We start from the raw sequence: 25210 nt of genomic DNA on the forward strand, positions 1-25210 counted from the left end.
TGCTCAGTGGGTTATCAGATCGGCCCCAGGGAGTAACGGCACCTTACACCAATTCAGATCTAGCAACATTCAGGAGATACAGAGCTACTCGTGCTATTCTTTCCTTTGGAGTAAAACTCTCTGGTGTTCAATCTATGTTCTGCTAATCTATATCCCTAAGTCCTCAGTGGTCCTGGAAAGGCTCCTCCTGTAGCACTACCTCTCCTACCTGTTGGATAAGCGCCATTAAAAGTCCAACAGCAATTGCATTGCTAAGTCACATGTATATGAAACAAGCTCTTTAAAAATATGTAATCTGATGCAGGAAATAACAATGGAGAAAGAAAACAAATCAGAAAGTCACGTAGATAACGCTGGCTGAGAATCAAAAACTCAGACTACAAATAAATTTTCGTCAGTTCAATAATTAAAGCAAAGTCCATATGGCTTAAGAGAACAGTCAAAGTGCACAGAAGGCCGTGGGTTTTTTGTTTGCTTTGCATTCCTCTTTGCAGTAAGCTCCGCGTCATCCTCTTTGGAGCCCCTTCTCCATCCCACACACATCCTATCCAGGTGCAGAGAGGGGGATGGCTCACAGGGATTTGGCTCAAGCCTCTGTCTTTGTATATCCCTTGCCATCTAACGAGCTGTGGATCACTAGCCCAAACTCAAAAGTCCTTAAACACACCTGGCACAGTTTTTGGTTTTGAACTTTTTCTTTCCGGAGCCTTTGGAGAGGAACAGCAAAGTTCAAGTGCCAAAGCTATCCAGAATCCGTATGCACCAAGAGCAGCAGTCCTCAGAGGCAGCGTCAGAGAGTAAAAGCAGTTCTGAGATCGTTTGCCCTGTCCAAGAGGCACTGAAAGGCAACAGCAGGGCTGAGCTTGCCCTTGGACCTCAGCTGTTCAGGTGAGGGGCCACCAGGCTGCTTCTAACCAGCCCCCAAGGGCAGGAGCAGGCAGCCACTATTATCAACTCCAGGTTGGATTCAACAACCTGCCTTAAAGCCACCCTGACCCAGTGCCACAGCTGTCCCACATCCCTCCGGAAAGGACAGGGACAATTTGCAGTAGTAACAGTGCCCTCACATGCCCCGACGGGATAAGCAGCAGGATACCAATTTTCTGGACTGACCTACATCCACCTGGGAGGAAATGCCACACACTGGAGCAGCAAGGACTCGCCTGCTTCCAAATTCACCTTTCAAACTCCTGTGGTAAAACTTCCGGTGAGCCAGGGCTGTTGCTTGTCCAAGGGCTGGATTTGATTCTTTAAACCCCTGACAACTTCCTTGTGAGTAAACAACTTGCTGCTGAACATGACAGACTTAGGAAAAGGATAGGAAAGAAGAAAATAAAAAGGAAGTTATACAAAAGGATCTAAAAGAAACTAAAAATCCCTTCTCTTCTTTCCAAAGGCTGTAGCTTCAAGTGCACAAAGCAGACTGAAAATGCGCACAAGGTAATTCATGACCCTAACGCTTGAGAAAAACCTGGTTAGCTTTATTTGGAGCCACTTTGTTGCTTCTCCCAGATACGAAGCTGAAGAATCAATAAAAGGCACCTGTGGACACAAAAACTCACCCAGCCTGTGTGACATGTCTTTGTACTAAAAAAATAAAATCAAGCCAACCCAGCTACCGTGTACTCTTTTACAGCCCAGTAAGCAGCACTGCAGAGGCTGGGCGAGAAAGGATGCTCAACTTCTATTGACAGGGCAGGATAACTTTGATGATCAAAAACTTCATCAATTAGTAGACTCTAGTTCGTCACTGCAATCTTAATTGAAAGGTTCCTCTGGCTTGGTGGGTTGTGTCCTTTGACTTTTAAAAAATGATCAATTCAAATGGCACATGCAATCCACAAGGGAGGATCAGAGCCATGGCGGAAATACACTGACCTCACATCTGAATTCTTCCCACTTGCTTCGTCCACTGCTGCTCTTTTGAGCAACCTCCTCTTCCAAAGGCCCTGGAGTTGGAATATTTAAAGAATGCAGCAGGTCCCATTTGAACGAGGAGGAAAAGCAGGTCAGTGATGCAGTATAAATACACCAGCGGTGAGCCTGGAGCAGACACAGTGACACACTGAGCCCAAGCTGATCAGCCAGTGCTCCTGATGTGGGGAGCAGCAACAAGAAGTGGGGAGAGGAGGTGTCTGTTTCAATGTAAAAATTTGTCCCTTTTCTGTTTTTCTACTTGACTTTGGTGACAGGGAAAAATGAAAAAGAAAGGAAAAAAAGAGTAGAGAAAAAGGAGCCTGGGAGGTTTTATGTTTTGTGTTCAATTCACATCACTAAGTCACTCATTGCATCTAGGGAATTCACCTCCTTGTTTGGGAATGGGGAGACAGGAGCAGGGGAGAGAAAGAAAGAGGGAAGGGCAGGGCATGGGAGCTGCTTCCTGAAGCAGTGTTACAAAAAGCAGTTAAAAAACTCCTACTATTCACAAGTGGTTAAAATCATCGCTTTTCAGAATTCCTTTTTTTTTCTTTTTTTTTTTTAAACAAAGGTTCAGCTAGTTCAGCTCCTTATTTTTAGAGTTGATTGTCTTCAGAAAAAAAAAAAACCAACACCCCAGCCTCGTCCATGTTCCCATCCATTTCTACCCTGATAGAGAAGTTACCCACAGTTCACCGACTGGTCAAGCATACACAGTCACTGCGACGGGTCCCCCCGCGTGCCGCCGGCGGTTCGGCTGTATCCTCCAGCCCTGCCTCAGACGAAGGAGGAGAACCCTGTCACTGGAGTCCGGGAGCCGGGCGCGGGCTGTCCCGTTGGGGTGTACACCCCTCCTGAGCTCTGTGTTGTGATGACAGTCTGGAAATAGGGTTCTGACTCGCTGGCGGCACACTCCTCGTATCTATAGGACGCTGGGTGCTTCACCCCTTTCTGCTGCCGCTTCCACGAGTTGTAGTACGTGGGGTCACTCATGTAATGGTTCACGAAGGAGTGCTTTGGCAACTCGTCTTCATAATCTGAGTCAGTGGCCTGGAGCATGAGGAAATAAAAAAAATAATCAACCATTCACATCTGTGATTTAGCCTGTTCCACTCTAAAGAAATTAGAGACAAGTTTAATACCACCAGCTGACAAAAGCTCTAATTTTGGGATAGTTTGGTTTGTCATCCAAGTGTGATACACGCTGGACTGCAAAAAAGCACTGTGCTCCGGTTCAGCTGGGCTTTGCTGCTGGAGGGAGAGTGCCCCGATGAACGCTGGCGATAAGAGAGGCAGAGCAATCCCTTCGAACTCACTGCAGAACAACGCAGCGCGAGCCAGGAGTTCCTGTTTTGAGAGGAGCCGCAGGGAACTGTAGAGACGTCACAGGGAAACCAACAGCTTTCAGCCCCATTATCAGCAAGACTGAAATTACAATTGCAGCTGAGAATCTCTCTTCCTCTGATGCAAGAGCAGCAAGAACGTCTTCCCTGCAAACACACCGAAGTCAGTCAAACGTGTTGCTGTTTGTGGTGGTCAGAGCAGGCCACCTGCACAGTACTCCCAGTTTGGCTTGCGAGCCCCATTAAGCATTGAAAATTAGTTATGTTGCTGAAAGGGAATTAAGCAAAATCACGTTTTTTCAGGCAAACAACTCTATCTGTGTGTTCCAGCTGATTGTTGGTGGTACAAGGCGCACCAACAGTGGTGTCAGAAGAAAGAGAATGCAAAATCTGGAGAAGGAGAACTGCCAAGCAGGAGGGAATGCTTTCTTGGGATGGCTCGGGCACAGCCCTGTTCGGAGCCGATCTTACCCCTGAAATATTTATGCATGGTGGCTGGAGAGCTTCAAAGCTCATATCAATATTGAACGGGAGCTCTACTGAGATGTAACCAGATAAGCTGTGTGCATCTGCCCCTGCTCTGAAGTACTGCCGCTGTGATACAGCTGGAGGAATCACAGAGGGCTTATACATCTCCTCTGAGCTCAGAGACCACGGCAAAGCCTTGGCTGTGGTATCCAAGCGCACATTTTCCTTCTGTCCCCACCGATAACAGCCACATCCCATACAGCATACGAACATTTACCCAGTCATTTCCATATCTCATGCCATCTCTCAACGGTTTGAGCATGCAAAAACTTTTATTCCTTATTTCCCCTCCCCGATATTCTGCATAGCCAATTCTAAAGGCAATTAAATATCAAAGTAGGAGCTGCCTAAGACATACAAGAGAGAGACGGGTAAGCGCAGCTTGTAACAGTTAGTTGCTGCAATTAGTTTCAAAAGGTTGCTATCGTTCTGATCTATGACACCACACAGCACACACACATCCTTCTTGATCCCGCCTGCCACACAACTAGTCTCTCCTCCTCTACGGCTCCTTTTTAATGGTCTCTGAAGAACAATCCTCAAATGCCTTACAAACCATCATTTGAAAAGGGCACCGCATCCATCATCCCACTCCTTTGCTTAGATAGCTGCTTCAATACCATTTCATGCCCATTTTCCAGCATAAAGAGTGAGGGACAGAGCTGAGAAATTTTCCCCACAGTTTCCCTAAAGCAGCTCTTTACAGCTTTGCAAAATTTCCCTTCCACTCTTACCCATGCTTTGGCTCTGTCGGAATTAGGTACTGTTTGATTATTTTAAGGCTGCAAATCTTCAGGTGCCTTGATGTGTAATTAATATTACAACAAAACCCTACCAGCATTTAATAATTATTCCAGAAAGAATTCAGCAAGTCTGTCTCATAGAAAAAAGCTCCAGCTGCTCCAGCCTCGGGAAGCCACCACCCAGCTCCCCCCAAAGACCTCTCCGAACCACTGTTTTTTGTGGAACGCCTGGAATATCCCCAGATTTGGATCACTTCACATCCAGTGGGTGCGGAGAGCGGCTCCAGAGCCTTGACACCACCACAGGGAACATCATGCCACCACTGCTCTATTTTTGTAAGGGGCTCCAACAGGAGAGCCTCTGATGACAGGTGTGGCAGCACGGCAGAGCGTGGCCCTGAGCAGCAATCGCTCAGGTGGGCCGGTCCTTTGCTACAGGAGCAACCAACGTTACTTGCAGACCGAAAGATCCCCAAACACAGGCTTCCTCTGTTCTTATCAAGAATCAAGGTGCTCTTTGCAGCAGCCTACACCACCTAACATTCTGCTGCAGCTCCAGTCTAATGCTAAGGTTAAGTCCCTGGGAAGCTGGGGGATGACGTGGGCATCCAGAAGGAAAGTCTCTACATCCTCAGCAGAGGCAGGTGGTTATGAATGACTCACCAAAGCAGCACCTGAAGGTGTGAACCTAGATGTACTCTAGCTATCATGGATGTGCTCCCTCCTTCAAAGGCACTGCCCTTGCTGTGTCTTCTGACTCCTTCCCCAAGGCACCATCAACTCTTACTGACTCGGACACGGTCAGCCAAACCCCAAAGAAACAAGACTCTGCTGGAAAGATAGATCACAGCTGAGTTGAGGCATCACAAGCATAAGGAGAAAAAAACCTCACAAAATTCTAGTGGCTCCTTACTGGTCTTCCTGATGTCCCCACAGACATAGAGAAACATAAAGACAACTAAGAAGAAGCTGCATCCAGAAGACCAACGTGTGACTTGATAGGTGTAATCCTACTAATGCAACCACTTGTTTTCTCTCTATCACTAGCAGAAAAATATTCACCCACAAAACTAATATAATTTATGTACCTAAGCCAAGTTCCTTGAGGATTGCCAGAAGTCAACATAATAAAGAGGAGAATTACTGGGAACACTTATAGATGGGCTGCTGCCGTTTGAAATACAGCATCACTTGGACCTGCCATGAACAGAAAGAGGGAATTTAAAACAATAGCACCCGCTGATAATCTGACCACTAATTAGTCCATTATACCAACTGAAAGAGAATGCTAATTTGGTGTAAATAAGGCCAGCAGCTTTCAGAAGTGACTTTCATGGAACATCTACAGCTGCACTAACTTCAGCCTTTCACCATCTTCAGCCTGATGCTGGAAAGGACAAACTACTTGTCAGAGTCTTTCCTTCAGAAGGCAGGAACTGACTTTATCTCCGTGTTTCTCAAGTATCTTCTAAGGTCTCCTCCAAACAAGGTACTAATAACTGTCCTTATCACCAAGGAATTCTTTAAATTGCCATCCCACATCCCCCTTCTGCCCTGATGAAAATCAAGCCACGAGCAAGATAAACCTGTTTTGCATGACAATACCGACAGCTTATACTAGAGGATTACTTTTTAGTGGTTTTAAAATTATTGAGTAAATAGAAATGCTGCAGGGTTTTTTCTTTGTTGTCTGTTTTCTCCATTCCTGCGACTGTGGCTTTGTTACCTTGGAAACCTCCATAGGCTGGGGCGTGACTGGGCGTGCGGTGACATTACAGACTGTCAACCAAAGGTGCGTGGATGCCTATGAAACAACAAATACTGAAAATCAGAGGCTCTTTGAGCAGTTCGTTCACAGCATGAAATGCACAAGTGCTGTTCAGAGGCAAGTCAGCGACCAAAGTTGGCTACCTTAGTCAATGGGAAATTTGAAAATAGTTCCTATTATGTATTTTTTTAAAGTGACTGTATAAGAAACAACCTTATGAGATTATTTCTAAAAATGTAGATGGCAGCACTTTCTTTTGGTTGATGTGAAATGAATGTGCTGTAAAAAACACAAGGTAACCTAGGAGGCAAACGGATTTCTCTGGACATGGGAACCTTCGCTTATTTAACATGTCACATGGTGCCCAACTTGCCAAAATCACTGGAGGACTTTGTTGGAAACAAGATAAACCATATTCCCTATTAAGACTTAAGTGGAAATTTATAATATCTTCCTACAGAGCTGAGAAAGCAAAAGTCAGTCAGTCTGCAGAGAGCAGCCAGGAAGACCAGAGCATTGCCAGCATTAGCCCTGACTGATAACGTGTGCAATCCGTGAGGATATTATCTCCTGAGAACTCGTTTTGGGAGACCACAAGGACTTGTACGAACAAACAAATGCACTCTACCCTTCCCTCCCCTCCTGTAAAACTGCCCTTCCATGGCTGGATGACATCGCAAATATATACCATCAAATTCCTGTACATGGTGAGCACCAAATTCCTTCAGATTATCTATCCAGAGCCTCGTCCACTTGACTCATTATCTAAAAGCCTATTATTATTAATCATTTAGAAATTACACTCTTAGCACTCTCTTGCTCCATACCTGCCAATTAAACTACTTTAACCTCATTAGCAGCACTGGTGCTTGGCTTTCATGACATGGAGTAAGTTAACCACATGATTTATGAATATTAAGAGTACTGCTTGGTCTGCTTGATTTTTCTCCTTGCTTCTTTTTTGCTCTCCTCATCAGGAGGGAGCTCAGAGGAAGACTCCCAGGCAGCAGCGTTGTGAGTGCAGTCAGTCAGCCCAAGAGTTTCTCACACGCTTCTTCATGTTCTGTAAAACCCAGGAGACTTGAAGCCAGTGAGCTCCTTTCTTTTCCATATCAAATCCTGACACCTCAGGCAATGGGCTAAGACTAAGCTGCAACAAGATGACATGTGGGTTGAAAGCAAAAGCACAGGTTTTGGCCCTGCCTGTCCTTATGCGCATCATATTAAATGGAACTGGAGATCCACACAAAGACCGACTAGAGAAAAACAGCATCAGGACCCCCTTTGCTGCAGAGGACCAAACCTGTGTAGAGCTCTTACATGAAAAGATATCTTTAACTCTTCAGGTAATGGGAAACATTTCTACCTGCTAAGAGAGAGGGAAATTCTCAAATGCTCAGAAAACACAGCTTGCCTGTTAAGACCTCCTTTGAGAACAGATGCAAAAAGAAAAGACAAACAGGAAGAGCTAATAGGTACAGGAATACTTGAAAAGAGAGTGGTCAAACATCTCTACCCACCTCTCACCTCCTGTCTGTTCCAGCCTATATAAAAAGCATTTTCAGGCTGATCAAAAGGCAGCATCTCCTATCGCTGCCTCTACTGGGACTGTATTAACATTTCATGCCTAAAAGCACTCCCCATCACAAGAAAAAAAACCCAAATGAATACAAAACCAAACCCGAGCATCAAAGACATTCGACAGCATGGCTGCATATCTAAGCCCCAAGGAAAAACAGGAGGCACATTTTGTTCACATGCTCACATGCACACACAGATTCACAGAAACAGTAGAATCTCAACTGAGAGCTTCAGGCTCAGCTGCAATACACAGTAAATAAATAATATTAATAATAGCCTGAGAAAAGAGAAGCGAAAATCACTTTCTTCTGTGTTGAACAAACATACAGAAGGCAGTAATGACACCCTGCAAGCCGACTTTTGCGCATTACTAGGAAATACCACACAGGGCACTGAAATTAATGTCAGAAGGTGCCAGTGCTCAATTCATGATCTTGCTCAGCAAACTGTTTTAATGACAGGTTTAATGCTGGGCTGTTACAGTGACACGACCAAAGCACTATGGGTTTCATCTGGAGGGCAACGCTTGTGCAGTGCACAGGCAGCAGCCCGAGCTCCAGCGAGGGGAGCTGCCTGCGTGGCGGGTCGGCCGCAGGGCAGCGCAAAGCAGCCGGCTGTCCCTGGTAATTAACGGGAGGTGAGAGGTAGGTAGCCAGGAGAAGCGGCTGTAGCTGCAGGTGCAGAAAAGCTACAGATGAAAACTGTCATCTTCTTTCAGTACTTGCTGCTCTTGATTTATTCTTGCTCGAAGGGTCAGGTTTGGAGTGGTTTGGCCCACTGCTCGCTTCTTGGGCTGTCAGCTCAGATTCGTCAGGATCTCAGCTGACAACACACGATTTTAGAGACAGATTTACCTTTCTGGATATCCCTTGAAGTCTGTCTATGCACCCCTGGCCACCCTTGGACTTTTACAGGCTGCGAGCATTTTCTTTCTTCTTAAAAGGCATGAAAGACACAGGATGGAGCACTGCCAGATGGGTAACGCTGGCATACACCCACCTTCCATGCAGAACAGAGTCTAAAGGCAACCCAAGCAGCAGACTCCTTTTGAGTTCGACGAAGGCTGCAGGCTGGGGTGTTCAGAAACCTGCACGCTGGCTCTCACAGCCATGGCCACTTGCTCCCTGGCAGGTTACTCATTCCCCACGTACTCCCTCTGTAACAGAGGCAGCAGTTATCACCCCTCAAAACTGCCCTTCTGAACCTTGACGTTTGCTGTAGCTGCCTAAAAAAGGCACTGCGATAACTGCAAACTTCCTCCCGGACTTCAGCCAGCACAACATTCCAAAGCGTGTCCCACCTTCAGCAGCTGCAGCCAGCCAGTTATTTCGCAGCATGTATATGTTCTCCCAAAAGTGCTCCAAGTTTGCAGCCTGCAGGCAGAAGGGGACGTGCAGCCCCATCCAGAGAGGCTGAGCCTGCCCTGGCTGAGTCCTGCCTGTCATTCTTTCCTTTGACATTTTAACCTTAAGATGTGATGCGAACAGCCCAGTGAATTGGACCATTTGAAGTCCCCAAGACAGACAAACGGTGACACCACAGTGTAATGCAGCTATGGGACTGGGACTTCAAAGACTTGCCAGGACTCAGTGGGGAAATCAATGTCTGCAGTGACTGGACAGTATTTGGCAAGGCAAAGGGAAACCCTCACCTCCGACTCCGACACTTCTAAGGGCTTCTCGTTCAGGCCCAAGCCCTCGGTCAGCACAGCTCCGTTGTACTTGTTGCAGATATCCTCATCAGAGTAGTGCAGCCCCCCTGGGCTTGGGCGAGGAGGAGACCTGGGAAACGTAAAGGCAGTGTGGATGGGATGTTGTCATTTCCCTGAAAGGACACAACTATATCATGCTTAGAAGCCAGAATCACAGCCTGGGGCAGTGATTTGGTCATAAAACCCCTTCCAGACAACAGTCGCTCCCCTTTGCCTATTTAACAGTTGCTTGAAGCTACAAAAAAAAGCCATTTCCACCCTCTTACCTGGTTCCATTCTTCTTTGAGAAGGTGCTCTTGATGTTCAGGTGTCTGCTGTTGAGCTCCAGAGCAGTGAAGCCTCCGTTATCCAGGGTGACTGACTCTTCCACGTTGGAGATGGTTTTACCTGGAACCAGGCAATGAAAGATTCAGCTGAAACCAAGGCACTTCTCCTCTCCACACAACTGTCGGAGCTGACTTTTCCTCATTTGGAGGTAAGTATCTAAAATAGCACAGATGAAGGGTGCTCCAAAAGTGCTTATTCTTATTCTTAGTGCTTATTCTAGAAATAGAAACCAGGGGACTAATTCAGCTGGCCACCAAAGATGTTCTAAATCAGGTGCCGTGAAACCCATTTGTGCTGACTGAAGGAAAGCGGAAGAAAGTATAACTAGGAAAGGCAGAAGAGGAAAAGGAGAAAAAGAAAGGCAGGAAAGAAAGCAAGAGAAAGGGTAAGTGGATAGCAATGGGGAAAAGGATGTCAGAGCTGTAATGAGGGTAAGATACAGATGTGAGAAATCACTGGACAATGTAAGTCAGGAAAAAGGACCGGGACTGGCAGAAGAGGGAAAATACAGCAAAGCGTATTATTTCTTGTGATCAAGTACAGCAAGAGCTTATTCTCTCCCATGCTCATTCTTTGCTATCCCAAAGGTGTGAGCTCAGCTCGTGTCCTGGGCAGAAAGAGCGGATGCATATCGCCACTTTGCAGCAGACGGGTACCTTATCCGTGGCTTCAATTTCTGAGCCACATTAAGAGTCAGTGTGAACACTGATACCTGACAGGACAGGTCAGACCTGTCTTTTCACGTCTGTTCCCCAAATACAGAGCAAAACTAAGAGGGTGAGAGGTTTCCTATGAGCTATGCATACAAATATGTTATAGTATTAACTTGGTAAAATGCCATGGTATTCAGGCATCTTGTATCTCATGGGACTGAAATCTGATTTTCTAACACTTGTTAGAAGTGAATTATAAAGAAAGAAAAGATCTTCACTTTGGGACTGAATAACTAAATACTGCCTGGAAGACTCCTACTCCTCCTGGGTAGTGCAAAAACTCATCTACCTGATCCTACTCATTAATGGGTCTTTTTTGGTACCTCCTGGCAATGGAGCAATTGCTTGCTGGAGGAGGAGGAGGCTATCAGAGAAATACACATGTGAACAACCCTTCCAGGACTTCATCATGTAAGGAGAAGAAAAGGCAAAAACAATATTCAGAAGTCAAGAACTTGGTGTTTTGAAAGGGGACTGTTTTAACATTCCTCGTTATAGAGCAGGTAGACGCTGTTTCCTTTCAGACAGGAGACTGGTAAAAATCGTAACTAAAGGAAAATTCAAAGCTTGATTCTCCTTATATATTATAATCTAACAGGTCCAGATAACAAGACCCCTCCCGGCTGCTTGGCCCCCAATGCAGCAACCGCAGTTCGGCTTAGGGAATGGGTGCGAGATGGAGGGCACTCTTTACTATAAGGGAGTTGTGGTCCAGTCCTCACACACCCTGACCTAGAATATTTGCATTGTTACGGCCATGGAACAGCAGAATCTTTCTCCTTCTCCTGATCTATCAGGGAATGATAACAAAGCTAAATGAAGTCTCAGCCCATTCCTACTTTTGTGTTTTCTGCCAAGAATTTGACCCAGACTCCTTGTCTTTTGCTACAATCCCTTGGACTTCCAGATGATGTCCTGTCCGAGCCCATGGCTGGTTAGCATACAAACCCTCATAAGATCCGGCATTCTTTGCCCAGTATGGCTATGGGCAAAAGCCATTTCTACCAAACCAGGCAGCAAAATGCTCAGAGTCTTCTGCTAAACAATACCTATACAGAGAGTCCACGCTGATGAAATCAGGGGTTCAAAGGGAAGACATTTCTAATTCCCATAGCTCTTGAGAGTGTGCACACAGCACAGAGCCATGTCTTACCTGTGCTGCAGTTCTTGTACTTCTTGCTCTGGCCATGCAGGACCAATGCAAACACCACCAGGAGGATGAGGATCAGACTTGAGAGCGCCATCACTAGCAGAAACCACCATTCCTCATAGAAAGGGGTTTCTGTTTGTGCTGAAAAAGCAAAAAACAAGTAACAACTCCTCTCCATGCTCCTTCAAAATTTTCTCGCTCACAGCGAATAATGCGCCTATAATAGTGTTCAGGAGAGAGAAGTGTACTTGCAGTCAGACTTTCACGGGGCTTGCTGACATTTCTAAGATGGCAAAGAGAACAGAGGCACATCACAGCTCCAACATCTCTGCAAGCATCTTCACACACCCAGAGCTGTGATTCAGAATCTCTTAGTTAAGAGGTTTTCACCAAGTGAAGACAGGGAGAGGTCTCTCTCCACACCTACATTTCTTGACTACTGTGGTATGCTTAGTACTCCCTGGGTAAAAGGAAGCACTAAAATATATGTCATGACTCATGATTATTCCACTTGCCTCACCAGTGGAATAAGCCACCTTGCTCAGTGGCTCTTTGAAAAATACAGCTAGATGCTAGGGAACAGAGTACACTTGGTTCACTATCATTTCGTACCTCCACTAACTCCAACTTCCAGCACTCAGTGCTACTCTATATTATTTCCCCATCAGCTTAGTCAAGCCTGATGTGCAGCACATGGGTATCAACTCCATTGCCTGAATTCTGAGCTATCTCAAGTCATTTCACCCCATTTGACCTCAATTGGAGACGCAAAATGATAGTAACTTCCCCTTTCTAGATCTATCTTGCCAATCTTGGTTTAAAGTAATAAGTATTGTTATTTGCTTGCAGTGATATTCTCTTTGTCAGCAACCCTCAGCTCTGTGAGGAAATGCTGCCGCTGGAGCACAAGCCAGCAGTTCCATACAATTTCCATGTAGTCCACAAGGTAGAACACCACCCAGTAGGAATGGGAGATGCCAGGAGACCAACTTCAATCCCTCACTACCACTGAACCCAGGCACTCTCTCTCCCTGACAGTCCTGAGCCCTGGATCTAAACACAAGTCTGTTGTAAGCCTGATGATACGAGCTCAGATTTTTCCCAGGTCACTGGGGTATTCTGCAGCAGTGAAAAATAGCTACGATCTTTCTTTGCTAGGAGGCCAGTCCAAGCCAACAAAGTCCTAAAGGTGAACTACACGTTGGGCTGAGCAGATTCAGCACAGTTTAGATTTCCCTGTGCTAGCCGAAGTGGCCAGCCTAAAATGCTTTCTACTTTTATGACTGTGAATCTCAACAGAAACCTCTTACTTTCATGCAGCAATTTGAGATGAACACTGAAGCATCAAAAGGAGGTGAATTAAATAGTTCTCTTCAAGTGGAGAACTTCCAAACAAGCAGTTTCTTTATAAAAAGCATCACAAGTAGATGCATGCCCAGCTTCAGAGGAATAACGTCTTCCAGGAAGGGAACGACTGGCACGATTACTGACCCTTTACATTGTGCTATAGCCTTTGTGAAACCACAGATAGGAAAAACGCTGACTCGTGGTGTCTGAAGTGGGTTGTCTGTGCCCTTGTCCTGAAGGAGAAAAGCAGGGGTAGCACTCAGGCTGAAATCCACAGACAGCTCTCATGAGCTAAGTGGTTAATTGTGTGAGGACAAACACAGCCGCGATGGCGATAGCAGCATTTACTACTCCTGCCTGCTGAGTAACTGTTGAATGGTGTTTATGCTTTTCACTGGAAGAGCAAAGAGATAAAAGCCACTCCAGATACTGGAGCATTGCCAGGTTCTCAGGACTCTCCAGAATTTTGAATCACAAAGCCGCTTTATCACGTTCTTTTACTCCTCTCGCCCGTCTTTGCTGACACAGCAAGGATGAACCCTGTTGCTCAAAAGCAACCTGGAGTACAGCTGTCTTGGCAAGGGTAAAAGGAGACCCGAGCACAGCTTTTGCGAGGGCAAGCTCTCCCACTTCACAAGAGGCCACCGAGCTCGAACTGCCCAGATGTGGCAAGCTGAGCGGAATTTGTTTCCGAGGTATTGAAGTTCCTTCAGAGTGCCAGGCTGCTCAAAGGATTTGACTTGGGAAGCAGGTTTAGACCATAGCCCTGTTAACTGGGAATAAGCACAAGAGAGCAGGGAGGGTGGGAAGAGCCCAGGAGCATCACCAATGAGCTGTACTGATAAGGGGACTGGAGGCATCACACTGTACTGGAACTGCCAGCACAAGGATATCAGGAATAACTTTGTGGAGCTACACTTTTTGAGAGCTAAATATTTTTATATTTTATATTGCTTTTATATTTTTGAGAGCTAAATACAAAATACCGCAGCAAATGTTTATCAGAGAACCCTGGGGCGGGGAAAAAAACCCCAATCTGTGAGCAGACCAAACAACACAACAGACTTAGAAAGGAGAAAAAGCAAACAAGTTGTAGACTCTGTCAATTAGTCTTAGGACAAGACAACTTACACATAAACACCCATGAAATTCCTGATAAGGTTCTTTGTCAAACTTAAAAATGGCACACATGCATTTTTCCTCCTGAGAGTAAAGCACGCTGTCGTAACCAGCCTGGATTCACCACTGTATGACCGGCTTTATCCAAAAAAGCTGCCCTTGATTATTTGTGGCAACTACAGAATCTGGGTTATTTTTTTCCCCCTCTACCTCCCTCAACCCCAAGAAATTGCATGGGAAAATATATTAAAAAACCTCCACGATTACCTGATACTGCCACAGAGGGAACACTTGGCTCTCCATAGCCGAATTCGTTGACAGCCACCACCCGAAATTCATAGGTCACACCCTGTTTGAGTTTGTCCAGGCCGACTGTGTAGGAGGTAGCGCTGCGAGGGATGTCCTTCACAAACATATCCCACAGTCCTTCATCTAGGAGAGCAGCAAGGAGAGAAACGGTGTGGACCGTGTGAGTTAACATTTCCTTCTGTTCAGTGAAACAAACTGCCATCAATTGTGTGTTCCGACCACAGGCAGCGGACGTGCCTACCTGAAGGCTGCTCGCTGATACACACAAATGCCAGAACACCCCACAAGACCCCGTCTGTAAAGGCATTTATTCATGATGGGGTCTTACACCAGTCCACATGGAAGAGGTCTCCTCTAAAGCCTGCAGCAGCACCCCCAGTGACCCAAGCTGGCTAGAGCAGCTGCCAGCCACTGGGTCCCTCTGGGTAAGGTCATCGCATCAGCATGTCTGTTATGTGACAGAGCAGATAACAAAAAACTGATAACCCAAAGCACCCGCGGAACCCCTAACGGCACAGGTTCTGCCTGCTTTGTGCACTGCAAACCAACTTCACTATCGACGGCTTTGCAAACTAATGGAAGATTTGGGTCTTGGTGGGAAGTACTGCGGCCTCGCATGAACTGCTGCCTGGTGGACTGGTGTCACTGGAGCGCTGCTTGCTTCACAACATCAACAGTGATACGTCCTTCACGTGTGCTGGCCCGCAGCGTGGCACAGCCTGCAGAGCGAGACAGCTGGCACTGCACTTCTGCACCATGCATTTTTAAACAGGAATGGGGTTCTGGTTGTATTAAAACCCTCTCCAAGTTGTTAGAAGCACCATGCCATGCTGATGAGAGCGTTCCAGCAGGTTAACTGTGGTTCTCAACAGCCATACTGACATTGAGCCTGATGGGCATCCTGACCAGGCACGCTCTGGTCCCTGATCCATACCCATAATCCTATATTCACTTAACGACAAAGGAAAGAACTTTCAACAAGCTGGATGCTGTTACCAGTGAGAACAAAACCAACAATAATTAAAAATGTCAGTCAATAATTTTGAGTGCAGGAATCAAACATTAATCTAAACTACTTTTCAGTAACAATTGGTGCCCAGCACTTGCGCTGACAAAAATGGAGTTACTGTCTACGTACGGGGCCAAACTCTCAGCTAGTCTAAGCCAGCGTAACTCTTAGAGGCCTGACCTCACAGGCATCCCACTGTGCTTTTTCTTTCAGTTATCAAAGCCGTTAGAGCAACGTCTGTTTTTCTCTGCGTGCCCCACAGCACTGGGAATACGACGACAACCTCTGCATAGATTCAACTGCAGCGCGGAGCTGCCTGCTTTGAAAGAAAAGTCCTCTGCACCGTGAGATTCAAGCATCAGCATGACTTCCGTAGCTTGAGGTGTTATCACAGTAACAATAAAGCAGGAGCCAGCAGCACTACCCTCAGCGACTTGTTCTGCTGCTGCAGTGTACGGCAGGAATCTATTCTCGTCTGCTCTGCGTTTACCTCAGTGTAAACTAATTGGAGTCACCGCAGCGAGTCCAGAATAGTGCTGGTGTAACAGAGCAAAATTTGGCCCTTCGCCTACTTCTGCACAAGAGGGAATAGCAACAAAGATGGATTGATTAACACTGCAGGTGCATTTCCATGTGAATGTTTTAACTTTGGCATCAGTAAACATTGGCTCGGTAATTTGTACTGTGCTGCACGTCTAGCAACACACACAATGACTAACAACCCCCAAACTCCATCTTTTCTGATCATGAGGATTGGCAGTCTCAGTGGATGCAAAAAGCAGGCTGAAAAGTTATTGTTCTGGCTACATTTGAGAAATACTGAAGAACAATAAAAATAGGTAATTTTTCTGTCATGCTCAAAATTCAGACCGATATATTATTCACCAGCATGATCAGAGTGTAATGAAGTTATCATAATGTACCATTGTTATGTATTAGTTGGATATTACAATGGCTATAAAACAAGAGATAAAATATTGACTTCCCTTTTACAGGGCAATAGAAGACTAGATTATTTCTACCACGTAAACATACAATGTAATAAAAAGGAAGCTTGGGATTTAGTTTCTCTGAAGAGGGTGGAGTGAGGGATGTGTTTTCAAAGTCGGATTGTTGCAACCACCAATACCAGGAAGATGCATCTCAGACTATAAAATATTGCCATAATTGCTCAAATTGCCTGAGCTTTCATAAACACATTTGTAAACAGCAATAAGAGAATTTGAGCCCATTGTGAATTGTCTGAAAAGAAATTTGTTTGCATTGAAAGCCACTTAAATGGGGGAAGAAAAGGCAACAATAAAAATGAATGTTCAGCACTCATTGCAACAAACACAACAGTTCACGCACGCACTTTCTCACTCATTTTCTTGTAAACTTATCAGGGTGCACAGTGCGGAATATTCAACCGACCAAGAAGTGTAAATTTAATCACCCCGTAAAGCTTGCAAGATGTTGGGAAAACAACCCTTGAGAAGACAACGTGGCATTTCCACGACTCTGTCCCCTTGGCTATGGGGGCGAGGGTGTAGGGCAGCAAAGGCTGCTAGAGGATGTTTCTCTGGAGAGATTCCTGTCTCTCAGGGACTCAGAGATGCTCCAGCTGGTGGTTACATCTATTCTGGCCCACAGTCCTTCGATTCATTGAAAGAATCTTTGCCCAAACATTTTTTCTGGGGTAGGAAACAAGGTTTGGCCAAGACGGACCCAGTGTGTGATCCCTGGGATCCCAGAGAGGTGCTGAAGCAGCTACAGTGGTCAGAAATCTGCAGGGCGACAGCCTGGAAACGGGGACGTCCTTATGTCTGTCCCACTGCTGACTCCAGGCAATTGCTGCAGTACAGTCTGTGGCTTCCCAATCCCTGGCCAACGAGGTTTTTTATTCCAAAGCCTCAGCTGATTTATCTTCTTTCCATCTGGAACATTCAGGCCCTCTCTTTACAGGGGATCACAATCAGATATATCCGAACTAAAAAAGCATTTTATTTCAGTGGTGAGTTTTGAAATGAAATATTTAACACGCACTTTCGAATTCATTTACCACATCTCTTTCCCCATCCCTCAAAACTAGCTTTGCTCTAAATGTTAGAAGTCCAGCTGAAAGAGAATTCATTAGAAGGTCACCTGTGATCGCAAAGATTGGCCTTTAGGTTCAGTAGAAAATCATCAGTACACAGTATTTCCCACTCAATTTAGGGAGGAACGATGCACGTGCCGTGGTTGGGGTATCAGCTGGGTATTACCTCATAGAAACTGCTGGGAAAAGCAAAGTTCCAAACTTTGGACTCCAAACACTGGACTCCGGCAGAGAGGTGCCTGGCTCAGCCAGCCCCAGCCTGCTCCCCGTTAATGCCCGAGAGAGGCAGCACAGCTGGCAGCGGGGGTGCATGTGCTCTGCTGCAAAAGCTTTTCCTTCAGTAACATCTGTCCCCTTCTTCATTTTCTATTACCTTTCGGCTTCTTAAAAAAGGCCTAAACGTCTGATGGAAAAGGGAGGGCTCCTCAAAAAAAAAAAAATTAATTTTTCTTTGCTTCCTCTTCCTATAAACGCTTCACCAGACCCTGCTCCAGCCTTATTTCCTGCCGGCATGAGATCTGGTCTTTATCGCCCAGCCTTAACTTCTCTGCCCAGTTTGGGCATGAGGCTCGTGCACAGGGAGAGGATCTGAGTGGCAGGGGAAGGCGAAACCACCTCTGACCTAACACGATGTCCAACCTCCGAGCCGTCCTCTTGGTGAGGAGCAGCACCGCAGGCTGCAGCACACGCGGCACCCGCAGGCCAGCCTGGTTTCACAGGCAATTAATCGGGGTCTCCACGCCGAATAAAACTGTCAGTCAGTAACGAAGGCTCCCGGCTCTGCTAACTCAGGCCACTAACAAACAACTGCCGTGCGCTGGCTGGGGAGACGGAAAGCTGTCAGTTATTTGAGTTTCAAACACCAGCCTTTTCTTCCCGGAGGAAGAGGAGAACCGCGCTGTAAAACGTTCTCCTAATTACACGTTAGGAGGTTTATGAGAGGAGAAGCTGCTGCGAGTTATGGATCGGCTGAACGCGATAGTGTTCCTCCTACAGAGGACACAATTAAAATGGGGATGTATTTGTCAGAGGCAAAGGGCGGGATGATCATGCAAACTAGTGAAAGGACAAGAATGGGAAGTGAAGGCTGACAAACTGTCAGCCTCGGCATGTCGTTCGTGAGCAGAAGTGAACCAAAGGCCCCATGGCAGATGCCGGCAATGCAGCTGCACCCTTCACTTTGAATTTACTGACTTCTGCTGGTTTGTGTCCATGTTTGACACCGCGCTCCCTCATTTGTTTAAAAATAAATAGAAAAGGAAGAAAACATAAAAACATTACTCAAGACACCAGAAAGAAAACTCCAGTGAAATCTGCCCTCCAGGGTGGGAAGCGAAACCCGGCATTTCTGGGAAGGACAATCCCCACTCCAAGTAGACAGGTTCTTTCCCAAAACATCTACTGCCTCCACAGAAGTGATCATCTGGGGGAGCAAAAGAAAACACTTTCCTGACTTGTTTATATCCTAAGCTCATGATTTGTGGCTGAGCTGAGTTTAACCGGCCTGCTCATGCCAGCCAGAAATATTATTATTGGAAGCATATTAAGATGCAATTCTTTCCCCCTGGACTTCAGTCATCCCCTGCCTGGGAAAGGCCAAGGAACAAAATGCGTGATGGGGAGAGGAAGCAGAACACTTTGCAGGCTGCATGCCCACCATTAAAGCACAGTACAGAGGTGTCACCTTGGAGGTGGCACAAAGGGAAAGAAAGAGGGGCAAAACCAGCTTCTCCATTCCTTGCAGCAGCACTGGGAACCTTGACATCATTGTGCCATTTCTGTCTTTTCCTCTGTATATGAAAACGGAGGACGTGATCTAATACCCATTCCTTCGCCAGCCAGGTTGATGTCTAGGGAGTGCTTCCAACGGCAGTGACAGAGGCTGCTTAATTGTATTTCTCGCAACGCACAAGGAGCTAAACCGGAATCCACTTCTCAGGGACAGAGAAGTTGAAGGAAAAAAGAACCCTTCTATTTTTGTAATGACTTCCTCTAGCACAGATCACTTTGGAAAAAATATTGGTTTGCCTGCTCCATCCCTGAGTTGGAGTACATTCAAAATCCAGAGGAGGCAGCCACAGCCTGGTCACCTTCTGTACATCCGGTAGAGAAACGGAGAGATCAAATGAACAATCTCAGCTGCCTGCTGCCCCCATTGCTAAACCCAGCAGGGCAGCCAGAGCCCTGGGAGACACAGCAGGGCACCAAAAAATGCAAAGGGAAGTGACAAAAGAGGGTAGGATTTGCCATTTCTGACAGAAAGCCACTCTCCTACTCTGATGGAGGAGTCTTGGCAGGGAGCTGCAGCAGGGAAAATGAGATGATACAGCATTTAACGTTTGGGGTAATGAGGCCTATAATAGATGACACTTGAGATGTGAAACACTAAGGTAGTGGTATTGCATTTAAATATTGGCAACAAGCTAAAGCTTTTCATCTGTCTGTTCAGTGCCCCATTTTTGATCTCAGAAGGATGAATATCTTTCCTTTCCTTGATTTTATGTGAAGGGCACAAGTCAACTGCTCTTCTCTTGGACAACAACTCCTTAAAAACAAATGTCCCTCCCATCTGTGGGCTACTACCCATATAAATCAACATGCAGAAGGAAATTCTTAGAATGATATTAAAACAGAAGCTGCTCTGAATGACCAGCCCTGACAGGAGGAATTAGTTCCCTGCTTTTGTTAAGCTCGTAATTTAGATTTCAAACTCCTCCATGCAGTGATGAGAAAGAAAAGAGGCACAGAAAGAAAGCTGACACTGGGTGAAATAACCGAACGTTCCAATTAGTCTGTCTCCTCTCCTGGATCACATTTCATGCTCCCTACAGCTGCAACCAGAACGAAGGATGAGAACTCAGCATTCAAATGCCTAGTTCATTTGCTACAGCAGCATGAATAGGATTAAAATAATCTGAAGAGGAATTAAATGCCTCAACAGTCAGGTTGCAAGAGCAGGAGAATAAGACTTCTTCTGTGCGGTTCCAGGATCAGTGGAATGGGGCCAGCAGAAGTGACCCAGGGTTAATGCAGCTCAGACCTGCCTTGGAGGGACTATTTTCCTCCTACTCAGAAAGAGCGGGCCACAAATCCTACATCCTTAGCCACAAACTGTAAAATGTACGCTCACATCCAACGGCAAGACAAGGCCAGGAGCGCTGGATGAGTTTGCCATGTCACCACTTGCACGAGCGGCATTTCCAGCTTGCTGACAATCTGTATGTGGGCTGTAGGTTTCCCTTTACAATACTCTTACTCCAAAAACCCTGTTCAGGGAACTGGGAGCTGGTAAGGGAACCTCAATGAACACGTTTGGTTTCACCCGCTAGGCTAAACAACGCTGTTCAAATAGACAGAGTATTTTCTACCTATGAAGAAATTAGGGCAGAAATCAATAAGTGGATATAAGAGAAATAGAAGTACAGCGGTGTCATGTCTCTAATTAAAAAAAACCCCTTGACTGCTCTGGGAAAATCCAGTGCTTTGAGAAGGTAAACATTTACCATGACTTTCTTTTGAAAACAATTGCCAAGATAAATGATGGAAATAAGGAAGAAATTTTAGGGTCACGGCAGAGCCTCACAACAGAGCAAATTCTATCAGATGCGGGTGTGGAAATCTGCACCTTCAGTGACAATCACAGAAATGCATGCAATAATTTCGTCTCTGGTCTGGATAAACATAATTAAAATGATTGGTTTTAAGTGCCACCTTACATTCAAGACACATACAAGAAACAGGATCCTTTATATAATCAAACAGGTTAAGCATTCATTTAATCAATATATAATCAAGCAATGTGCAAGCACCTAGGAGTAAAAAAAGAAAGAACAAGCAGCCAACATGGATATGTCAAGTATAAATCATGTCTAATTTCCTTCTGTGACAGGGTAGCAGACCTTGTCAATAGAGGAGAAAGAGCAGACATCATCTATCCTGACTCCAGCAAAGCTTTTGACATCGTGACATTCAAACACAGCCGACGCAAAACAAGTATCTGGTAGATGCATCACTGGCTGGAAAACTGTACTCGGCGAATGGTTATCAACATCCACCGTCGGAACGGAGGGAAATTATTAAGTGAGATTACACAGGGATCTGGCAGCATTCACTGGTTTTTCTTAATGACTTGGTTACTAGAAAGCGTGCGCTTATTGAATTTGCAAGGGGTACCAAGCTGGGAGAGGATGCCAACAGGCTGGAGCATCCGCCTGTTTTGACCTCGTCCAACAGTGGAAATGTTCTGGAAAAAGCAGAGAACAGCTTCACTAAGATGCCAATCCCAGAAGCAAAGGAGCTCTGGGGAAGCACCAAGAAGAACTGTGGTGATGAGGGGATTCCTTTTCCTGTCCTAATGCCCACCCTGCAGAACGAACGGCGAAAACGATGTGTACATGGTGCTAAAGTCCTGGCCCTATTATTAACACTAAAACAGTAATTAGCTGCTGTGTTCTGCTGCAGAAGAGGACAGATTTCTATCTGTGGTTCTCAAAATACAGCTTGCAAGTACTTATTAGTCCTTGTGCATGAACGATGCTGTAAGCATTTAATGAGTTTTAATTATTAACTATATTAGCTCATCAGTTGGATGATTTACCAGTGATGTAGCACAGTGAAAGCCAGAGCACTGTGACTATTCCTAAGCAGGAGAAAATCTGCTAAACCACGTAACAACCCAGCAATAGTTTAAGACTGGCTGGCAGTAGCATTCTCTCACAAAAACCCATTACCCTACTGGGATGACAAACAACCTCTCCGCTGCGGGTTGGCTTTCAGTGTGGTCTGAAGGAAGGGAACTCGTGATATCAAACTCTCAGTTTCCCAGGACTTACCTGAGGGTCGTGCCTCTATAATGTAGCCAGTTGTGGGTTTTTCTCCTGAATCTCCCTCAGTCCATTGTAGCGTCAGGCCAGAAGCAGATTTTGTCACCAGAATTTCCTGAGGGGAGCCGGGAGACCCTGAAGGATGAAATGAGAATAGCCAATAGTAGTGGCACCACAGACAGACTGCAGCTTTCTTAATTTCATCTATTGATATAGGGGGAAAAAATGATCTAGAAGTATCGGTCGACACACTGGCAACACAAACAAGCTCAATGGGTTATTGACCTAAATTTTTCACGGGTTCGAGTACCAGCAGTTGCACATCAATGCCTGGGTCTTAGAGATGCCTCTATAAGAAGGAAAGAGAAAAACCACTCTCATTTCCACCACTAGAGTAGCTGCAGTGTTTGTGCATTGCCACAGCTATTTCCGACTTCAGAGGCGAAGCCAGCCTCCCAATTTCAGGGAGAGGTTGGTGGGGACAGCTGCCTGCCCATTCACTTGGCTACGGCCACATTAGAGATGATTCCTGCTTTGTACCGTCTGTGGTGGGTCATGAGAATTAAACTGTGGATCCACAGCGCTGCTGTCCCAGATAATGGCTCTGGAGGGGACTGTGACAAAATGAGAGCTTGCTGGCACCCAGAAGGGTGGAATTGCCAGATGTGGAAAAGAAGCAAAAATCAGGAATGTGACCATTGCATTGATGTTCTGTGATTTACTGGACAGGCTCATGTCATTGGAGGGCACTTAAATTATCCGCTTATCAAAATCACTGAGCACATAAGAAAACAAACTCTTTTGGTACACACGCATTGAACCAAGCCGATGTTGAGTCTGTAGCTCCTCTTGATGTACCGGGAAATTCAGAGACCTCTCCCTCTGCATAAGCCAAAGTGTCAGGGGAGAATAATTGCAAATTCTTTCTGGCTTTACATCCAGGAACCTCTGCTGCTTTCGGCAGTGGCAGTTATTCTATCTGACTCCACTGCATCGCAGTTCCATCAGAATGACGCACCGGGCTGCCAGGCTGCAGCTTTGAAATCCCTGGCTAGCCCATTTGTGTTACGATTTATTCACATAGTTTTGTTTATTCACATCAGACTTCTAGATTTCAGGAAAAAAAGGAAACATGTTTTTCATAGGCAGTTGTGAAAACCCACTGAATCATGTCCTGAGCTGCTGTGACTCAACTTCTCCTTGGCTTGGAAAAGCCCTGAGTGCACTGCTCCCCGCTGTTGGACCATGTTTGTGTAACTGTCTGGCGTGCGACATGGTTTCCTGGTTCCACTTACCTTCTGCTGGCCCAGCTGTGACGTTGGCTTGCAGTTCAGGTCCATAGGCGATGGTTCGGGCTTGCACTCTGAATAAATAGGTCATGCCCTTGGTGAGATCTCGGACCTTCAACCACCGTTGCCAGTTCCCTTTAATGTCCACGGTCACCACTTTACTCACCCCTAGAACAGCCACGCAGATAAAAAATAAGAGAAGTTGCAATGCAAAAAAAACAAGTGGAGCTTATTACATCTAGATGGTAAGTAAAATTATCTAACAGTTTGCTAAAAAAATATTTCTTACAATTAGCAGGAGTTTAAGTAGTGATAATAGCTAATTTTCAGCACTGATAAGTATAATTAGAGTTTAAGCTTGATAAGTGGGTACTGACAAGAAAAAAACCTTACAACACAACTGGGAAATTACCAAGAGACTTCATGCAACTTCACTAATTACTCTGGGAAGAAAGGAGGAGGTAAACGAAGAGGAGTGCACGTTGCACATCGCTTCCTAAGCAACCAGTTCTCCACTGCTGCTCTGCCAAGTAACCTGCAACATTGCCTGGAGGAGGAAACGAGGGCCAGGTTCTTTCCTGCCGCCTCCTCCGGTAATTTCCACCATTACCAAGTGAACGCAGAACGAAGGATGTAGATCTCGCAGGTAACTTGTGGGTAAAACACCACTGCAACAGGGGATGCGATCAAAGCACTATTAGTGTGGACAAGGCTGAAGTCATCACTCGTGTTTCACTCGTCTCACTCTAAGAATTTTTCGCACACAGATGAATCTGTGCTGTTGCCTTCCTCAAGGTTCGCAGCTAGTTTCACGGTTAGGTTCTCAATGCTGTGCAAAGGGCAGAGCGGCAATGAGCGCTTTGAAAACAGAAAAAATCTGCTTTTCACTGAATTTTTCTAGAAGTCAATGGAATGAATTTGATTTATGAAATATTTTACAGAACAGAAAGTTCAAATTTACAGAGTCTTTTTGGCATTTTTCTGGTTCTGTAGATGTACTTAACACATTTCAAATCCAAAAGATAGGAAGTGGGAAAATGTTTTTTCCCCGCTAGAGAAGGCTGTCTGCTAGTTTATCTTTCTGGAAAAATGCAGAAGGAAGATGTTTTTCAATCCAGATGCTTGTTCATGCAAATCAAGATGATGCCTTCAGTTTTTATCAGTTAAATAAAGAATAATAGAATCACAGAATCACCTGGTTGGAAGACACCTTAAAGATCATCGAGTCCAGCCGTTCCCCCCATGCTGCCACGGTCCCTAAACCATGTCCCTCAACCTTCAAGCGATTTCTGTTCGAAGTTTTCTCCCAGATGTAGAACTCAGGGAATCTTTCCTTGGTTAACAAGGAAGTAGTAAACGCGCCCCCTCCTCCCCTAAGTGCACTATTTCATTTCTCTGAGACAGATCAGGAAACATTTGTCTTTTTGAAGTTATGTTCAAAAAAAAAAAAAAAAAC

General features: G+C 45.6%; 1 protein-coding gene across 1 annotated transcript in view; it reads right to left on the reverse strand.

The window, feature by feature from the left end:
• Positions 1-2694: 2694 nt before the first annotated feature.
• Positions 2695-25210, reverse strand: part of SDK1 (sidekick cell adhesion molecule 1) — a gene marked incomplete at its 5' end in the record, with an annotated part of 284258 nt that continues 261742 nt past the window's right edge. Inside the window, 7 exons of the mRNA XM_010138858.1 lie at positions 2695-2967; positions 9532-9661; positions 9858-9978; positions 11785-11922; positions 14515-14679; positions 22475-22600; positions 23761-23922. Of these exons, the coding sequence (XP_010137160.1) occupies positions 2695-2967; positions 9532-9661; positions 9858-9978; positions 11785-11922; positions 14515-14679; positions 22475-22600; positions 23761-23922 (1115 nt within the window). The remainder of the gene's footprint in view (positions 2968-9531; positions 9662-9857; positions 9979-11784; positions 11923-14514; positions 14680-22474; positions 22601-23760; positions 23923-25210) is intronic.

The sequence above is a fragment of the Buceros rhinoceros genome, unplaced genomic scaffold, assembly GCF_000710305.1.
Source record: "Buceros rhinoceros silvestris isolate BGI_N320 unplaced genomic scaffold, ASM71030v1 scaffold4876, whole genome shotgun sequence".
NCBI lineage: Eukaryota > Metazoa > Chordata > Aves > Bucerotiformes > Bucerotidae > Buceros > Buceros rhinoceros.